At 38.7% G+C, this 18,650-nt stretch overlaps 1 protein-coding gene across 3 annotated transcripts in view; it reads right to left on the minus strand.

The window, feature by feature from the left end:
• SPATC1 (spermatogenesis and centriole associated 1) overlaps positions 1 to 18,650 on the minus strand; it is a 112,740-nt gene that overhangs the window by 15,517 nt on the left and 78,573 nt on the right. The window contains exons 2-5 of one of the 3 annotated variants that reach the window (XM_051971337.1): positions 8,835 to 8,981; positions 8,163 to 8,312; positions 7,314 to 7,568; positions 6,736 to 6,875 (exon numbers count right to left, since the gene is read on the minus strand). In XM_051971337.1, coding sequence (XP_051827297.1) covers positions 6,736 to 6,875; positions 7,314 to 7,568; positions 8,163 to 8,312; positions 8,835 to 8,981 — 692 coding nt within the window. Of the gene's footprint in view, positions 1 to 6,735; positions 6,876 to 7,313; positions 7,914 to 8,162; positions 8,982 to 18,650 lie in introns of all 3 variants that reach the window. The other 2 variants (XM_051971336.1, XM_051971335.1) reach the window with 2 other exon arrangements.

Raw genomic sequence — 18,650 nt, forward strand, 5'->3', positions numbered from 1 at the left:
AAATCATCAGCCTCCTTCTCTCTTCCAGAGTCATTGAGGTTCAGAGATAAGACAAAAGTCAAGATGACTAGCGATGTCTGAAATGTAGTGGATCATCTTAGTATCTTCATTGTCTGACCAAGATCTAACCACTCCATATTGACTACTTTAGCCGCTTTCATGGTCAATGAAACAAATTGTTTTCATCTGCTCATTCCTCTAGGACAGATCTTCACATGCTTGGAGTGGACATCCACCTAACTCACAGATGGATTTGAGGTCTACTGGTTACCTTCAACATGGGTTAGCCTAATCTACTGAGACAGTTTTACTGGGTTGTGGTCACTGTGTATGACATAGCCTCTTGGAGTTACAGGTGAGAAGAGCACACCAAACTCTGCCACCAAAGAGGCAGATGGACACCAAAGGGTAGATAGCAGCCTTGAAAAGGGCTCAGCAAAACCTCACACCAGAGGTGCTAGTCCTTCTTGAAAACACCATACATGAAGCTAATTATTGTTATTGAAAAAATACACCTTTGTGGTAGAATGAGGAGAGAGGGATAAACATTAATTTAGTAACTACTATGTGCCAGGTGCTGTGCTAAATACTTTATGGATATTATCTCTTTTGATCCTCACAACAATTCTGCAAGGTAAATAAGGTTGTTGTCCCCATTTTACACTTGAAGAAACTGAGGCAAGCAGAGGTCACAGGGTTACATAGCTAGTGAATATCTGAGACTGGATTTGAATTCAGATCTTCCTGAATCCTGACCCAGCACTCTATCCTTACTTTAAGGTTTGCAAAGTTTACAACTATTATCTCACTTAATCTTTACAATGACCTTGGGGGTAGATGCTATTATCCTCATTTTATAGATGAGGAAACTGAAGCAAACACTGAGTAAGTGATTTGCCCATAACTAGTATTTGAGGCAAGTCTTACTGATTTCAGGTCCAATATTCTGTCCACTACTTAGCTGACTCTAATTATCTCCCTTTGTCCTGCTCCTAAACATAGTTTTTGTTTTCTCAGGGACTTCTAGTCCCTCCATACTTCTCTCATCTCTCAGTCTAGTACCTATATTCCTTCAATCTTAATCCTATAGTTAACCAGTTAACAAAACACTGCCCTCCATCCTTGGATTCTTTGCTACTCTTTCCTTTGTTCTGTGCCAACAATTAATGTTGGGTCACCCCTTCTCTATTATTACTCTCAAAATTCTGAAATCTTCAAGACTGTACCACAAAACAAAATTATATTATCTAAGTTCAATTGTAGAATGATGCAATTGACTTTCTATTATACTCCTTGTTGCAAGTTGTTCCAAACCTTCTGTCAAATCTAGCCCTAACCTCTCTCTTTAACTTTAATTCTACATTTTAAATTATCTTCTGGATCTCTTGAAGGGGATGTCATATCAGAATCGTAAGCCCAAGAAGTTCAAAACTGAATTCAATATATCAAATAACAAACATTTATTAAGCACCTATTGTGTAACATATCCAGAGATACAAGGATAAAAATAAAATCACCTTTGTTCTCAAATTTATAACCTATTAAAAGATGCAAAATATATTCATATATATGATATACATATGCAAGTATAAATGGAATATATACAAATTTGGGAGGAAAGGTAGTATAGTAGGAGTTGGATGATCAATAAAGGTATCATAATCTTTTCCTCAATAAACTAGTGTAAACTTTGCAATCTCTGTGGAGGGTGATATGGTCCTTCAAATTACTCAAGTCTGTAATCTAAGAGCCACTTCTGCTTCTTTCCTCTCTGACTTCTCCATCCATTTCCAAGTCCTTTCAAATCTAGTTCCTTTACTAAATTTTATGGTCACTACTCTAGTTTAGTCCAGCCTCCTAACTTGTCTGATACCTTTGCCTCTCTTCTCCAATATATGCTTTACACAACTGACAAAGATAGTTTTCTGCAACAACTCTGACCAAGTCATGCCCCAGCTGGACTTAAAAGAGTGGTTGTTAATGTTTTATTGTTAGCATGGCAAGTCTCCAGTGGAGTTCCCTAGGGATCTATGGTTGACCTTGGGCTGTTTATAATTTTATCGATTTGAATATAATTGTATATAACCTTGTTATAAAAAACAATAAATTTCAAGCCAGAAAAGTGTTTGAACTGATGTACAATGAAACAAACCAAACCAGGAAAGCAATATATACAATGTTTGGAATAACCATAGCAATGACAACAAATGATCATAACTGAGTTTGGTACTAAAAAAAGATATTGAAAAATCTTCCTTTCTACCTTTGCAAAAGATGGAAGCTTACAGGTATATAATATGGCATATGCTTTTAGTCTCACTGGGTTGGCTAGTTTGGCTGTGCTGCTTTTTTCTTTTTTTGTTACAAGGCATGACTTACTACGTAGGGACAGAAAGCGAAATATATTTGTAAATGAAAGTGATGTTAAAAACAAGAAATATCAATAAAAATTTAAAATAAGAAATTTCTCAGTGACTTGGATATAGAGATGGCCTTCTCAGATTTGAAGATGACATAAGTTCAGGAAGAATAGACAATACATTGTCATCATCCAAAAGGAACTTGTTAGGTTAGAACATTGAACTGAATTTATTGATATGGAATTTAACAAGGATAAATGTAAAATCTTAACACTTGGCCACAAAATACAATTTCTCAGGTTCAAAATGGGAGAAATAGTGATTGTTCTGAAAAAGATCTTGGGATTTTAGTCCCAAACTCAGTGAGTCACAGTGATGTGATGGCAATGTGATGGCTGCCAAAATGTCTAATGCAATCTTGGGTTGCCTTAGAAGCATAATTTCCAGGAATGAATGTCAACTCTGCTCTCATCAGATCTCATATGGAATGCTGTGTTAACTTTTGGTTTAAAGATATCAATGGGCTGGAGGATGTCAAAGTTTTGTCAAATCTGACAAAAGAAAATAAATGATCCATAAATAGTCAAAACAATTTTCATTCCTTTTCCAGTGGGCATTTCATTTTACCCGAATACTATAGTACTTATACTACTGTCTTGTGATCCTCCATTTTCCCTTTGCAAGGTGAAAGAACTTGGGGTTGCCTAAGAGGGAAAGAATCCTTCTCTATGGTAAGCCCTACCTTTTTCTTTTTCTTCCCCCTCCTCAGAGGCAACTGGGATTTAGTGACTTGCTCAGGGTCACATAACTAGTTATTATTTGAGTGTCTGAATTCAGGTCTTCATGACTCCAGGACTGGTGCTCTATCTACTATACCATCTACCTGACTTAACTCTACCTTTTTCAAGGAACTATACAGTTCTCTAGACTTACAATGCATTACACTGGGTAGAAGTCCCTAGTAAGCAGGATGAAAATGGGGTCATTAGAGTGTAAATTGTCCTCTTCTGGAGCTTTCAATTCCACATGAATTACAGTATTACTGAAGGGGAAGATCCAGGTTTATTCCTTTTATCACAGTTTTATATCAAAGGTCCTTAAGACCAGCTCCTGGCTTGGTCTATTTCATTGGCTTAGTCCAGGAATCCCTCCATGACTCTCTCTACCTGACATCATATCTTCCTCTACAGGGAAGTGAGTTTTTATTTCTATAAGTAGTCTGTCTTTTTCCATTAGGGATGTTGTGTAGTTAAAGTGTATGAACTAGCCATGAACTTCATTAATAATGTGGTGTCTGTCCAGGGGCAAGTAGTTGGTATAGTGGATAGAGCACCAGCCCTGAAGTCAAGAGGACCTGAGTTCAAATTTGGTCTCAGACACTTAACACTGCCTGCCTGTGTGACCCTGGGCAAGTCACTTAACCCTAATTGCCTCAAACCCCCCCCCCCCAAAAAAAAAAAAAAAAAAGAAAAAGAAAAAGAATGTGGTGTCCAGAGGCAACACATACCACAATAAGGTGACATCATGCCTTGTCAGAACTGACAGGGAATATCACAACCTGTTCATGAGAGAGGGAAAAGAGGACTTTCCTTCCAGGAGTATAGGTGGACACACCTGCTACAAAAGTTTTATTAAAGAGATAGTTGATGAACATTTAGAAAGAAAAAGTAATGCTTGCTAAACATCAACACGATTTCTTCAGAATAAGATATGTAAAATTAATCTTATTTCCTTTTTTGACAGATTCGCTAGACTGGCAGTTCAGAGAGATTCTATAGACAAAGTATATGAATTTTAAAAACCATCTGACTATACCTCATATCCCTGTGGAAAAGATGGATAGTTTGAATTCTAGTATAATCACATGAATTTGGAACTGGCTGAATGACTGGACCCAAAGAGTTATTAATGGATCTATATCAACCTGTACAGAGGTCTCCAGTAAAGTGCCAAATGATCTTGAGTTTGGTCTAGCCCAAAGAATCTCAATTTTGGTCTATCCAAAGAATCTCTATTTTGATCCCATCCAAAGAATCTACGATTTGAGTAAAGTCTTAAATGCCATGCATTTTAAATAAGTCAGAGACACAAAGATGGAAGGGAAAGCTAACAGTTTAGATGATAATATATAAAAAGAATTTAACAATTGAAAAGAATGGACTGCATCTAAATAAGTGAAATTTTATAGAGATCAATGGAAAATTTTATACAAGAGTTCAAGAATAAATTGAACAAATGTAGGACAGAGGATACATGTCTTGAAAGTTTATGTGATAAAAGTTATGGAGGTTTTAGTAAATTACAAACTCAATATGAGCCAACAGTTTAATATGGCAATCAAGAAAGCTGATACAATCTTAGTTCAGATTGGTAGAAGTAGAATATTCAGAACAAGGGAGCTGAAAGTATAATTGTACTCTGCCTTGGTTAGATCACATCTGGAATATAGTGTTTGGTCATAAGTGCCAAAGATTATAGATTATAGATAAATAAGAGCTTATCCACATAAGAGTGACCAGGATGATAAGAAGACAGGAGACTATGTCTTAAGAACATTGAAAGAAACTGAAGATGATTATCTTAGAGGGGGAAAAAAGTTAAGGAGGATCCAAATTGGTAGTCATCAAATTACTTGAAGAACTGGCATAAAGAAGAGAAATTAGGTTTATTCTACTTAGTTTTAGAGAGTAGAATTTAGAACAGGAGCAGAAGTTGTAGTGGAGAGTGTTTAGACTTGATATAAGGAAAAACAACTTATCAATTAGACCTTCAAAAGTACAAGTGATCATCTATGATTGTTTGGGTTTCTGATCACTGTGGTGGATGCTGGTTGCTACTTGTTGAAGCTAGAAGAGATTCCTATTTAAGTAAAGACTGTTTCCAATTCTGAAATTCTATTATTTTGTGCAAAGTGGTTAAATAGTGAAAAGTGTTCATTTCACATTACAGACATAGTTATGGAAGTTACATGGTTATAGAAATATATGAATTTGACAGTTTCTTTTGGTACTACTTAAGACTTTTTATCCACAGACCTTCAGAAAGGCGTTTAAATAAAAAATTGACATTTTCTATTTTAAGTTGGGATGGAGGACTTATGAAGTTAATGCCATGAGTAATATTAATTTGTGAAGAAAATGGTAATTAAGGGATTCTGAGAAAAAAGGATTTCTTATTGTAAAAAAAAAGATTCTTATTTCAATTTTTTTTCCTTATCAAATAACCTAATGTCAGAGTTGATGGGCAAAATGGTAGGAGATGCAGAAAATCCCTTCTTCCCCCAGAGGGAAGGAAGGTGAGTGCCAGATCCTGATTTTTTAAAATAACATTTGATAGCTGAGCTAGAAAAATGACAGTAGATAAATGTTGAAATAAGAGAGTCAAGAAAGTTACATTCGTTGATGAGCACATAATGTGAAGATAAGAATAGCTCTTCCGTGACAACACTGTAATTTCTTTTTTGTTCCTCTATCTTGTCTATGGAAAACTGATAACTTTGCAATGTTTGTGAATATACTTCAGAAACAAAATGGCAGGGAGCCAATTGGCAATGAACTTAATCCACAATGGGTCAGAGAAGAGAGAATGCTCTTTTAAATTTACAAATATGCTGTTTTCCTTTCAACAAACTAGGTGTGATTACAAAAGATATTGAGAGATATACCAATCTCTGAAATAAAAGTGGAAAATAAAAGCTAATCTGAGACCAAAATAATCTAAGGGGTATCAAAGTTGCTGAAACTAGGGCTCCAATCTACTTTCCCAATGTTATGATGAGAAGGTGATAGGGTGTTTCAGATCCAGCCTCTTTAGCTCATATTCCCAACTTTCTTCTCAAGACAGAAGCCCTTGAAGAGGATACTGAAAACAAGTCTTGTCAGAAACAAATGAAAAGGAGTATGGGACTGAGCACCATATCTAAACATTTCATTTGAGAAGGTAGCAACAGGTACACTTAAAACAACTATTATTACTATGGAATTCTCATGGATTCAGTGAAGAGTTCTGCATTTCCTTAAGCCTTTGATCCCACCTCCTGTTGCTACCCTGGAAATTGTCTTGGGCTATTATGATTCTTCCCTCTTGGTGACTTCTAAGTCACCCAATACTCTTGTCTGATCACTATCTTCATCTTGTCCATAGTATTGAACTGTTTGTTACCTAGACTGGTGACTGAAATTTAGTCTATAATCAACAATGGGATTATGCTGGCCGACAGTCTGTAGTACAGGATATGTCCCAGGAGCTTTTACCATTTACTGAGAGGTTAGGGGTAGAAGTTAGGGAGCTAAGGCCTGAGATGTAGGAGCTGGTGACATCTGTGGGAAGGAGAGAGGGGGTAGTCAGAAATCAAGGATTGAAGTTGTGGTCAGACCTGAATAATTTTCTCAGGGATGTTGGAGACGGTGAAGCCATAGAGGCGTACTCTCTCAGGAAAGATATTGGAGAGTATTCGTCGGTCAAGTTGGAAGGCAATCTCCCCAACCAGACGTTCCCATGTCAGCTGCTTAGGGTCTGAGGAAAAGCAAGAGGACCATGTCAGAAGAAGAAGACTGTCAAGAGAAGGAGAGAGTATGTTAGCAGAAGAGGAGGGAAGCTGACAAAACAGAGCTAGAGTTGGGGAGGATAAGGGAATAATGATGGTAGTGGTAGGGTCGATGATTAACAGGGAGATCTAAGAAGTTTAATTTAAAAATACAAAAGGGGTTTTCTAAAGGCATTGGGGATTGAAATGGTTCATGGAAAATATACATATCTATATGAGAGAGAGAGATACAGAGAAAGAGAAGAGAAGACAGAGAAAGAGAGAGAATAGAAGACAGAGGCAGAGAAAGACAGAGACACACACAAACAAAAACATAGAAACAGATACAGATACAGAGACACAGAGACAGAGAGAGAGAGAGTATGTTGCTAAGTACTTTGGAAATGAGCAGTAGAGGTGGAACTGACCTCTGGGAGTTTCGTTGACTTTTAAGGTCTTCCGATGGGCCATCTTCCTCTCCATCTCCAGGAGGTTCTTGTTTGGAGGTTCTGAGGAACGGGCCCCTCGGGCATTATTGGCAGAGGAAGAGGAGGTGCAAGAACGTGGTGGTGGAGAAGGGTAGGGATGTGGAAGAGAAAGGGTAGCATGTGCAGCGAGGGCATTACGAGGGGTAGGCTGTAGAATATTGCGCTGGGAAGTATTGGAGGTGTCTTGGCAAATAGCTGCATTAAGAGTTGAGGGGGAAGATGTGGGAGCACTTTGGTGAAGAGAGGTGGCAGTGGCTACAGGTTGGGAACTAGTGGTAGTAACAGGAACTGGAGGGGTAGATATGGGAATTGTACCAGGTAGAGGGACACTGGTCAAAAGAGAAGACATGGCAGCAATAGAGGGACTGCCTTGTGTTGAGGCTTCTGGGCATCTATAGAAAGTTGCAACGGGGGTTCCAACAGTTATGGTGGGTGTGGAAGTCTGGATTGGCTGACCCACAATTGCCATGTTATAAGGCTTCACATCCAGAGATGGTTCCCAGCCCATTGTTATTTTGTTACCCTCAGTGGAAATTATGACTGGTAAGCACAGAGAAGTCAAGGTAAGGCAGAATATTAAAGTAAGGTGGGATTTAGGGAAGTGTCAGAATAGTGATTATGATTAAGGCAAGGATAAGGTCAGAATAGGTGGTGGAATCAGAAAACAAGGGAGGTTACTTCAGTGCTAAGACAATCCATCCCCATGACTTTTTGTTTTCCAGCTTCTGCCCTCCCCTCCCCCAACAACCTTATGAATCTTCCCTGGCACTCCCCCCACACACCTGTTACCTTTGGGGACCGTGGTAGAGGGAGCAGCTGAGGCTGTAGGGCTGTGACATCCTGCATCCAAAGGGGAGTGGGGCCGACTGGGATCATTTAGTAGCGTGTGGTTGGCCCTAGGCTTGGGCAACAAATTGTCTTGAGGGTCATTTAGAGCGCCTGTTAATGTGTTTGACATTGAAGTAATTGGAGAGCTAGCACATAGAGGGTTTGACAATGAGCTCGACAGTGGGCTTATTGGGGGGACGGCCATCGGCCCACATAGAGGGTTTGACAATGAGCTCGACAGTGGGCTTATTGGAGGGACAGACATCGACCCAGTCGAACAGTCCTCGAGAGAACTGCCTGTAGAAGTTACTGGGGGATGGGAACCTGTAGGAGGGCTATTTGTGGCACCAGTCATAGGAATGACTGTTAGTGGGCCAGAGGGAGGCACTGTCAGTGGGTTGCCAGAAGTACCAGTAGCTGTAGAAACAGTTCCAGAGCCCGTCACTGGGTTGGTGGAAGGGCAAGCCCTAGAACTCTGCAAAGGATTTGCCAGTAAGGCATTTGGAGATGCAGGTATGGAACCAGCCAGTGGATTATTCAGGTTGCCAGCTAAAAAGTTAAGCAGTGGATTGTTTGGAAGAACAGCCACAGAGCCAGGTATTGTATTATTTAGAGGATAGGGCAAAGAACCACCTATAGGGCTCGAGGTAGGACTGGTTGCTGGGCTGGTCGAAGAGCTGGACTGGGAGTAATTCAGAATGTCAACCAATGAGGATAAGAGTCCTAACTCATCTAGTCCAGGGTCATTTGTTGATACTGGGCCTGCGGTTGGACAGGTACCTGGGGAGAAACAAAAAAGAAGCTAGTGAGATTTCAGATCCCTGGAGAGGGACAGGAATCTGTGATGAAATTCCAAGGGTTGCTTCCTATTTAAACTAGAATGGAGAGATTAGCCAAACTTCATCTTCAGTCCTTGATTATCTCAACTATACTCTCTTTCGAAGAGCAGAGCTATTTGTTATTGATGTGGGAAAGATTCCTTTCTTTGTGACTCCTAATCCCTCTTCCCCCCCCCCCCCCCCCCCAGTAAATGTAATTATCTTTTAACTCACAAATCCTGGTCCCTTTGAATTCCAATAGAAGATCCCAACCTGTCCCAGCCCCATCCAGATCTGAGCCAACTTTGGGGCTACACCCCAAAGCCCCTCGAGCTGTCTCCTATTATAAAAGGGACACGCTGGAAACCCCTCTTTGTAGAGGTCCCAAACATGCTAGACCCTCTGTCCCCTGGACCCTCTGTCCTGTCTGGTGCCCTCCTCATCTCTACCTTCACCTATCTCCTTGCTTCCAAACCCCATAATAAGCCTCTTTTATCAATCTAGCTCTCGGGCCAATAAATGCCTTTATTGGGGACTTGCCCCGCTATTAGACCTCATTTACCACCTTATCCTTGCGCGGAATCCGGGTGGTTGCAGAGGAGCTCCATTTGACTCCCTGTACCCCAAACCTGCCACTAGACCTCAATTAAACCCTAACTTCATTTAGGTACTTCAACTCTAGACCTCAACATTATGAATTATAGTGAGCTATACAGCAAGAACTGGTGAAGGGGCTGGAGGTAGAAAGAGACTCTACAAGAGGATAAGATACTATAAACCTTAGTAAAGAGTAGCTGACTCTAAACCTGTCTGGTGTCTCTGGAAGAGAGCTCTTTAGGAAGAATTGGAATGAAGTATAGAAATGTATCCCCTAAGGGTTGGGTATAAATTCAAAGGAGGTTTCCATACCACCTAGCTCCTAAAGCTTCCAGAATTCCTCTGCTTGCTTCCACTCCCCAGGTGGGGGGGGAGAACTGGAGCTTGATTAATTTAGAAAAGCAGTTTGTGTTTGTGTGTGTAAGCCTGTTTGTTTTCTGTGTTTTCCTCAATCAGCCGAATTACAAAGGGAAAGGTCTGACTGTTTGGAATTTTAAAAATACTTGTTTTGTACATAATTGGATTTATGCAAATAGCTTTTAGCTAGAGAGAGGAAGGAGTAGTTCTGAAATAGGGAACGTTTTTACTGCTACACAAAAAGGAAAAAAACCTGACATTTCTGAGGACCTAGAACTGGCCAATTTGGGTCTGCAAAAATAAAGTTACAGAACTGTTAAAATAGTTTAGCAGATTCTGAGATTTTTGAGACTAAGTTTTAAGTTGCTTGGCACTGTTATAAGAAATTGAGTTATTTACTGTATTTTTAAGTAGGCCTAATTTACATGATTAAAAGGTCTTCTTTTTCTGAGGTTCAGAACTTGAGACTTACTCTGGGATATTCAAAGTTTCTCAGATTTGTGGAATCTATCTTGGCTAGGGCTGTTGTCCCTGACTGGCCTAAGTTCTTCTAGGATGCCCCAACTTCTTTGACATGTCACCCTTTCCTGGTACTTCTGGCATGGAAGATGGGCTAGTAATTGGGCCACAGACCTGTAGCCTGGGTCCAACCCTCTTCCCCCAGCTTCCTTAAGTCCACCAATTTCTTAAAGCCCTGGGGACAAACTTGAAAGGGCAGTTTTCTGCCACCTTAAATTTTGAGGCTGTGTTTAAATTGGAATTCTGATTCTGAACTTGTATGAGATATCCTAAATAAGTAATATTGTGCCATAATTCTCTTTTATTGTCCTGACTCCGTTTCCCTAATTGTCCTGCCTCAGTTTCCCTATATCATCCTACCTCAGTTTCCCTGAATTGTTCTGCCTCAGTTTCCAATTGTTCTAGTCAATCCTGCAAAACCATTCCTCCCTCCTAATCATGATGATCCACATAAGGAGAAAGACCTTCTATCTTAGACATCATCAGAATGTCCTGTCCCTCTCCCCATTCTGTAATCCCAATTTATCAGAATGCCTCCCCCTACATGTAGGAACTGGATTGAAAGTCCTGAGTTCTTCCCGCTCTCAGTGCTCTGACTCTGCCCCTGCCTCGGTCTACCCCTATAGCTGAACCACACACACACACACACACATACATATATGTATGTATATATGTATATATGTCATTGAGAACTTAACATTGTTTGCTGGATTCTTGGAAACGATAGTCTCATTCAGCCCTGGGACCAAACCATGGATCCATTTGGTCCCAGTAAGTCTCTCCCTTTCCAATAAAATATTAAAAACTTTCTAATCTCTATCTTGCCTCAGTTTCTCTGCAAAAAGTAAATATTTGGCCTAGTCATCTATCTGTTGCTAGATGCATATATCTATTTGTTTCTTTTAGTATTTTTATTGTTGCTGATATTTTTATTTGTGAAAGGTGACCTACTCTAATTACTGGGGCACAAATAGGGTGATAGATGACCCCAGATAGGAGTTGGAGGTACAGATGCCCAGTAGACTCCAGGCCTTAGTTGAAATAACTATTAACCAGACAACAAAGGCAATGGATTTGTTAGAGAGCATATAGTTAGCAAGGAAAGGGCTTTTATAAATTCCTTGGTGGAACTCACAAAAAGAAAGGGAACACCCCATGAGGTTGGGGCATGCCTTTAGTTGGTGGATTACATCCTGAAAGAGACTTAGGATCCTAAAAGAGTTAGTTAGCTGTAAGGAAGAGAAGTGGGGTTGGAAAGTATAGTGCAGTTAAGAGAAGTATAACGTGGTATTGATGGGATACAGCTTCTAGGGGAAACATATCAGTGAGGAGGTTCCCTGACCTTAGAATATTTTATTCTAACAATCTGTCAATGATTCTAAAGTCTTTTGGCTCAGAATCATTGATCCTGAGATCCCATTCCTTTCCCCTTTCTCTCCTCTCCCCCACAATCTTAGAGTGCTATTGTTCTAACAATCTCTGTCAATGATTGTAAAAGTTTTCTGGTCTAGGAATATAATAATATTTCTTCCCTTAAACTTTAGGGAAGATATATTAGTGATTCTGAGGCCCTCTGATTTTAGAGTGCTATTGTCAAGGATTCTAAAATCTTCTGGCTATAGAATAGTCCTACAAACATTATTCTCTGTTAGATAGATTATCTGTTGAGTCAGTGATAACCAAGTTCCTGAGACAATAGTGAAGAGACCACCCCTCAAACCTACCTGTAAAGCCATAAAAATAGCAAATAAGTAACATGAAGCTCTGATTTAACTTCATCTTTTAAATCTATCTTCTTTCTTTTGGTTCCTTGCTAAATCCTTTTTGGAACTTCTGGAGATGGGTTCAAGCCTGCAGATTCTTTTGAGACACCTTGTGACAATGGCCTGTGACCCTCCAACCCTTCTGAATCTCAACAGTATTCAGGGAGGGAAAAGACACCACAAGGTAGAATGCAATGGTGGGCTGACCTAGAGGAGAGTAGCAGCTTGCCATGGCCAACAAGTAGGTTTAATTGGGAAAAGTTTGGCCTCAGGGACATGATTTCCATAGAAGAAAGATTGAGCAACCTGGAGAGGGAAGTCCAAGGGTGTACTCCTTATTTATGTAGAGCCTTTATGACTGAATGAATGTGGCCTCAGTCAAACTGAGATACTTTGAAGACCTTAGTTTAAAAAGGACAAGATCTATTTCAACCAGTGCCATCTCTAGTTATCTCAATCTATATCTTGCCACTAGACACAGATGGCTCTGGAGGGGAAAGTGAGGCAGATGACCTTGCCCAGCCTTCCCTCCCTTAAAACCAATTCACTTACATGTCTTAGCATCACCTCCTTGATGTCATATCCTCTTTGAGGATGAAGGACAAACAACAGAGGTTCCCTGAAGACTCTGAGTTCACATGGATCAGTTTGAATAGGGGGTAAATCTTAAAAAGGTTTATTTCCTCCCCTCTTTTGCTTATTCCCTGCCCTTCTTCTAACTTGGAAATGCTCTAGGAAAATCTACTAACATTTCTAAAACTCTTTTCCTATGTGAAGTCTGATGAGGAACTGAATAGTGTTTTGGATAGAGAAAAATTAAAGAATTGATCCCTGAGTCAAGCAGGGAGAAGGTTGAGAGCAATTTAGCTCTATGGTCTCACCCTCTGGGGAGATCTTCCAATCTGAAATCCAAGTCATTTAAATTTCTGATACCCACTCTCTGTAGAGATTTTAAACAGTCTCACCTTGTCATACCCTGTCAGAAATCCCAGTCATGTGCCTGAGATTAAATTTTCCCTATAAAATCTACTTTTGACCCATGGCTTTGCTGCTCCCTTCCTCTCTCCTTCCCCTCCCCGCCCCCAGACAAATGGGGTTAAGTGACTTGCCAGGGTCACACAGCTAGGAAATATTAAGTGTGTGAGATTTAGATTTGAACTCAGGTCCTTCTGACTCAGGGCTGCTGCTCTATCCACTGCACCACCTGGCTGCCCCTGCTGCTACCTTCTTTTGGGTCAGTCTGCCTTATGGTGTCTTTCTCTTTTACCCTCTCCCATGCCATATAGTATCTTTCTCAATTTCACTATGCTTCCTACACCCATTTTTCTTCCTTCTAGCTAACTAACTCTTTTAAAGTGCTAAGTCCCTTTCAGGAGTTACCCTGCCAGCTAACCTCATGCTCCAACCTCATGGAGTTTTCCCTTTCTCCTGGGTAGCTGTGAGTTCCACTGAGGAATTTGTTTTTATATATTCTCCCACTTTTTCAAATTTATCATTCCTGGTGCCTACTCTATCCCTTTATTTTGTCTGTATCCTATTCCCCTAAATAAATCTACTTTTTGCCAAAGAGAATGGCCATTGTGATTTCTGTGCATGATTGAATCCCAGTTTTTGGTGCCTACCATCATCTGGTATCTATATTATCCACATCAGAATCTATTATACTTATGCTATAGCTTGAGTCTATATTTCCCCAATTGTAGGTAATGGAGTCCCAAGCTTCTTTAGTTTAAGGTATTAAATATTGGGTTCCAGATAGCCTTTTATTTTATTATGTAGAAAGTGAAACAGATACAAAAGAATCTACATTTACCTAGTTAAGTTACAAACAAACAAACAAGAAACAAATGCACATATTTAAACTGTGTGGGCTATTTAAATAGCCCATCATTAACCCTTATTTCCTCAGAAGGAAATTGAACATGAGGTTGGTGTTGGAATAGTCTTTTGATATTCTGGTAAATTCCTTTTTCTTACAGATTCCCATACTATTTTAAGACTTATAGCATCACCTTGTGGTTTTGACTCTGCTTAGAAAGTGAACACTTCGAATAGTGCTAAATAAATAATCCTTATCCATTGGATAACTGGGCAGAGTGGGTTCAGAATTAATGTAATCCAACTTAACATTTGAACCTACCAAGTTTGTAACCAAATGTGCCATCACTGCAGTATGAAACTGCTCTAAACTGCTATTGGATTAAGTCCTGATGGCAACTTTGATCTTCTCTTGCCTTGGATTATTAATGATGGTTTGGCTGCCAAACCCAGCATGTACTAGACTCCCATCTGGCTACTCTTCTGATCTTCTGAAACACAAAGTTGTAGTCTCCAACCACTTTAACCTAAGATGAGCCAATGCTAATAGAGTGGTCCACAATTTCGGAGCCACATGTTAGCTTCAGAGTGAGAGGCTCAAAGATTCCTTCTTTTATTTCAATGGGCACCATCAGTGGAAGAAGTCATAGGAAGAGAAGAGATCTAATCAAGAGAGAAAAGAGTGGCTAAGGCACTGCTCAGCTAATGTTTTTTTGAAGATATTACCTCACCATGAGGTTAATAGATTAAAACAAATCATAGGACCTCTATATACAGTCTCTCCAAATCATTTCCATCACATTTTATCATGAATTTTTTCAGAGCAAGCTTCTTGTTCTAGTCTCTTCAATTGGGAAACTGCATCAATGGCACTTATAAAAACTAGCTCAATAATAAGTTCTTGTAACACTCTTCTTCTATATGAAAAACCTGCCATTTTTTGGCAAACTGGCTGGGATGTGTGTCTTGAATGCACTGTTAATATTTCCAAATATGGGATTGCTAAAGAGACATAAATATTGTCTTTTCATTTGCTTCCCCAGTACCATAAGGAAAGAATCTCAAAATAATTAAATGGTATAATTTTATACAGTCTTTGTTAGTGAGGATCACCATTATGTTTGCTTTAGGAAAACTGAATCCCTGAAGCTCTCCCACACAATGATTAGGAAGGTAAGGTCAATTGGGAGTCATTTTTTCATCTTCAGTTGAGAAAATGTCCTGAATAAAAACTCTTCCATATTTGCCTCAGAATATATGCCCATCCAAATGGGTTCTCGCAAAATTTTTTGTGTCCCTTTCTACAAAGAACACATTATTTCTTTAAGATTCTCTGTATCTTAGGCAATTCCCTTAGAGATTTAGGAAAATTTCATCAAGACCATGCAAGACCATTTTAGATTTTGCAGGTAACTCCCCATGATGTCCCAACCAGTAGGAGCGACCTTCAACATACAAACTTATAACTGTGGTAACTGAAACAAGTTGCAGCCAGTAACAATGTGGCAATTGAATGTAAATTTGGTAGCATCAATGCTATGCAAAAAGTGCATTGAGTCTGAGCATTCTCTCACCAAAGACTGAGATGGTATAGGGAAGAAGATACCTCTAAACATTGGGGTAGATATTTGTACAAATTGCCATTTCTAAAACTCATTGATATCAAGAAACGGGATGCCAGCTACTAGCATTCTGGATGACACCTAGAATGAAGGCTCTATTTAGAACAGACCAATGAACTGGACATGTAAAGTCTAGAAAACCAACAACCACCACTCCAACAAAAATTCAATGAGACATCAAAATAGAAGATTAACAAAATTAAAAGGAAAAATCATTGAACTGTTAATACTATTAGAATTCCTTAAAAAAATCAAAGCATTAAAATGAGAGGAAAACCACATTTCTAGTATCAAAAATAATAAAATAAAATTCACAAATACAGAATAAGAGAAACAATTGAAAAAAAGTGAACTTTTAGTCAAAAAGCCTAAATAGAAAGAATTCAAACACCCTAATTCTCACAATATAATCCAGAATAATAAAATAAAGGTGCTCCAGACAAAATAATGATTAAAAAATAAAGAAAAAAAGTTTACACTTAGTATTTTCATGTAGCTTTGGTTAGCAAAAAAGGGACACCCAGAAGCCTGTAGACACAAAGGGGGTGTGTGTGTATCTAAGCAGAGGAACTGGGGTATGACGTGTGCATCACTTGGAGGCTTTCCAGATCTTACATTTTCATAAGACTTCAGCCAAAGAGTCCCAGGGTGCCCAAACATATCTAAGAAGAAGACAGAATGAAGTCTGGAGTTCTTCAACAAGGACACCTCAAGGCTAAACTCTTGGCTCAAAATAGGAGCAAAATTAGAAAGTTCCTCCTGGGAGGACAGTGATCAGTCTGCATACTCTAAGACGGCAGTTTGTTTTTGAAATTTTATTTTATTTGAAAAAACAGAGTAAAAAAAAAGAAAAACAGAAAAGACATACAAAACAAAATAAAGTAAAACAAAAGAGAACATTGGTCATGTGCCCAGAAGAACATCAGGGAGGATTTAAAATATATAACAACAAATTACCAGCTCTAGAAAGTATAGATATTAGTAGAAGAAGTTATATTCATGAATATCCATTTTTTCTTTACTTCATTGTAAATTGTTATTTGGTTCTCTGCTGCACAGCTTATTTATATTATTTCCCCTCCCCCCCCCTTTTCACCTCCTCTCCATTCCCAAGTAAGCTACAGTTAAGAAAAAGATATATTTATGTAGATATATACATACATACATACACATACACCACACACACACACACACACACACACACACACACACACACACACACGTCTTTCCTATCCCTGTTGCCTCTTTAATTAAATTCTGCTCTTTAACTTGTCTTGCTATTATTTGACTTCCCCCACCCAAGGATCCCTTCTTTGTCTTCTTCCCTCATCCTTTGCTTCCCCATCTGCCCATTCCTCCCCCTTTATTTCTTTATAGATTTTGGAGGGTGCTATACCCTTCATGGTATATATGTAGTGTTGTCTATTGAATCCATTCCCCATGTGCATAGATTTTCTGGATTGTGAGTTTTCCTCCTTGCTCCAATGCCTCTTTGTCTATTCTTCCTCTGCACTGCATTTGAATAACCTGATTCCTATTTTTATCTTTACTCTTAAGGCAGCAGTTTTTAACATAGGGTTAGTTAATTTGTTTTAAAAAATTTTTGATAATTATTTTCAATATAACTGGTTTCTTTTTTTTCCCTCTACATATTTCATTTTATGCAACTGGAAACATTATGGACCCTTGGAGAAGGGTCTTATAGACTTCATTAGACTGTCAAAGGTTAAGAACTTCTACCTAGTTGGTCTGAAATTTTGTGGCAAATGACATAAGTTGCCTTGCCCCTAAAGACCCCTGCCCCTCATTACTTCAAAAAAAAAGTAAAAACAAAACAAAACAAAAAAACCCTTTGAGTTCCAGATTTTCTCCTTTCCTTTCTTCCTACCCCCTCCCATTAAGAAGGTACATGTAAATTATACAAAACATTTTCATAAAAGTCATTTTGTGAAAAAAAAAATACATAAATCTCCTTCCCTGCTTCCCCCAAAACCCTTCAAGTTAAAAAAAAAAGTATAATTCAATCTATATTCAAACACAGCTAATTCTCTGAGTATGGATAACAATTTTTCATCATAAGTCCTTTAAAGGGGGCAGCAAGATGGTAGAAAATATCAGCCCTAAAATCAAGAGGATCTGAGTCCAAATCCAACCTTAGACACTTAACAATTACCAGCTCTGTGATTCTGGGAAATCACTTAATCTCAATTGCCTAACAAAACAGCAACAACAATACAAAGTCCTTCAAAGCAGTCCTGGATCACTGAATTGTTAAACATAGCAAGTCATTCACAACCGATTATCCCAAAATATTGCTATTAGTTTGTATGCAGTACATTTATTTCACTTTTTCATGAGTGGAGGACTTTCCAGGTTTTTTTGAGAGCATCCTGCTCATTGTTTTCCATAGAGCAATAGTATTCCATCATAATCACACACCACAATTTATTCAGCCATTTCCCAGTTGATGAACATCCCCTCAATTTCTTTGCCTTGAGAAAAGAGCCGCTATAAATATTTTTGTACACATAGATTCTTTTCCTTTAAAAAAATCTTTTTTGGGATTCATGCCTTATAATAATTTTGGTAGGTCAAAGGATTTGCATGGTTTTATAGCCCTTTGGGCATAGTTCCAAATTGCTCTACAGAATGGTTGAATCTATCCTCAATTCCACCAATATACAATAATGTCTCAGTTTTCCCACTTTTTCTCTAACATTTTCCTGCTCTGACCCATTAGCTAATCTAAAAGAAATGAGGTAATACCTCAGAATTTTTTAAATTTGCATTTTTTAATCAATAGTGAGTTAGAGCATTTTTAAAATGTGACTAGAAATAATTTGATTATTTCACCTGAAAATTTCATATCTTTTGATCATTTATCAATTGGGAAATGGCTCTTTTTTAATATAAATTTAATTCACTTCCTTTTATGTTTGAGAAATGATGCTAACT

Source organism: Antechinus flavipes, chromosome 1 (assembly GCF_016432865.1).
Source record: "Antechinus flavipes isolate AdamAnt ecotype Samford, QLD, Australia chromosome 1, AdamAnt_v2, whole genome shotgun sequence".
Lineage (NCBI taxonomy): Eukaryota > Metazoa > Chordata > Mammalia > Dasyuromorphia > Dasyuridae > Antechinus > Antechinus flavipes.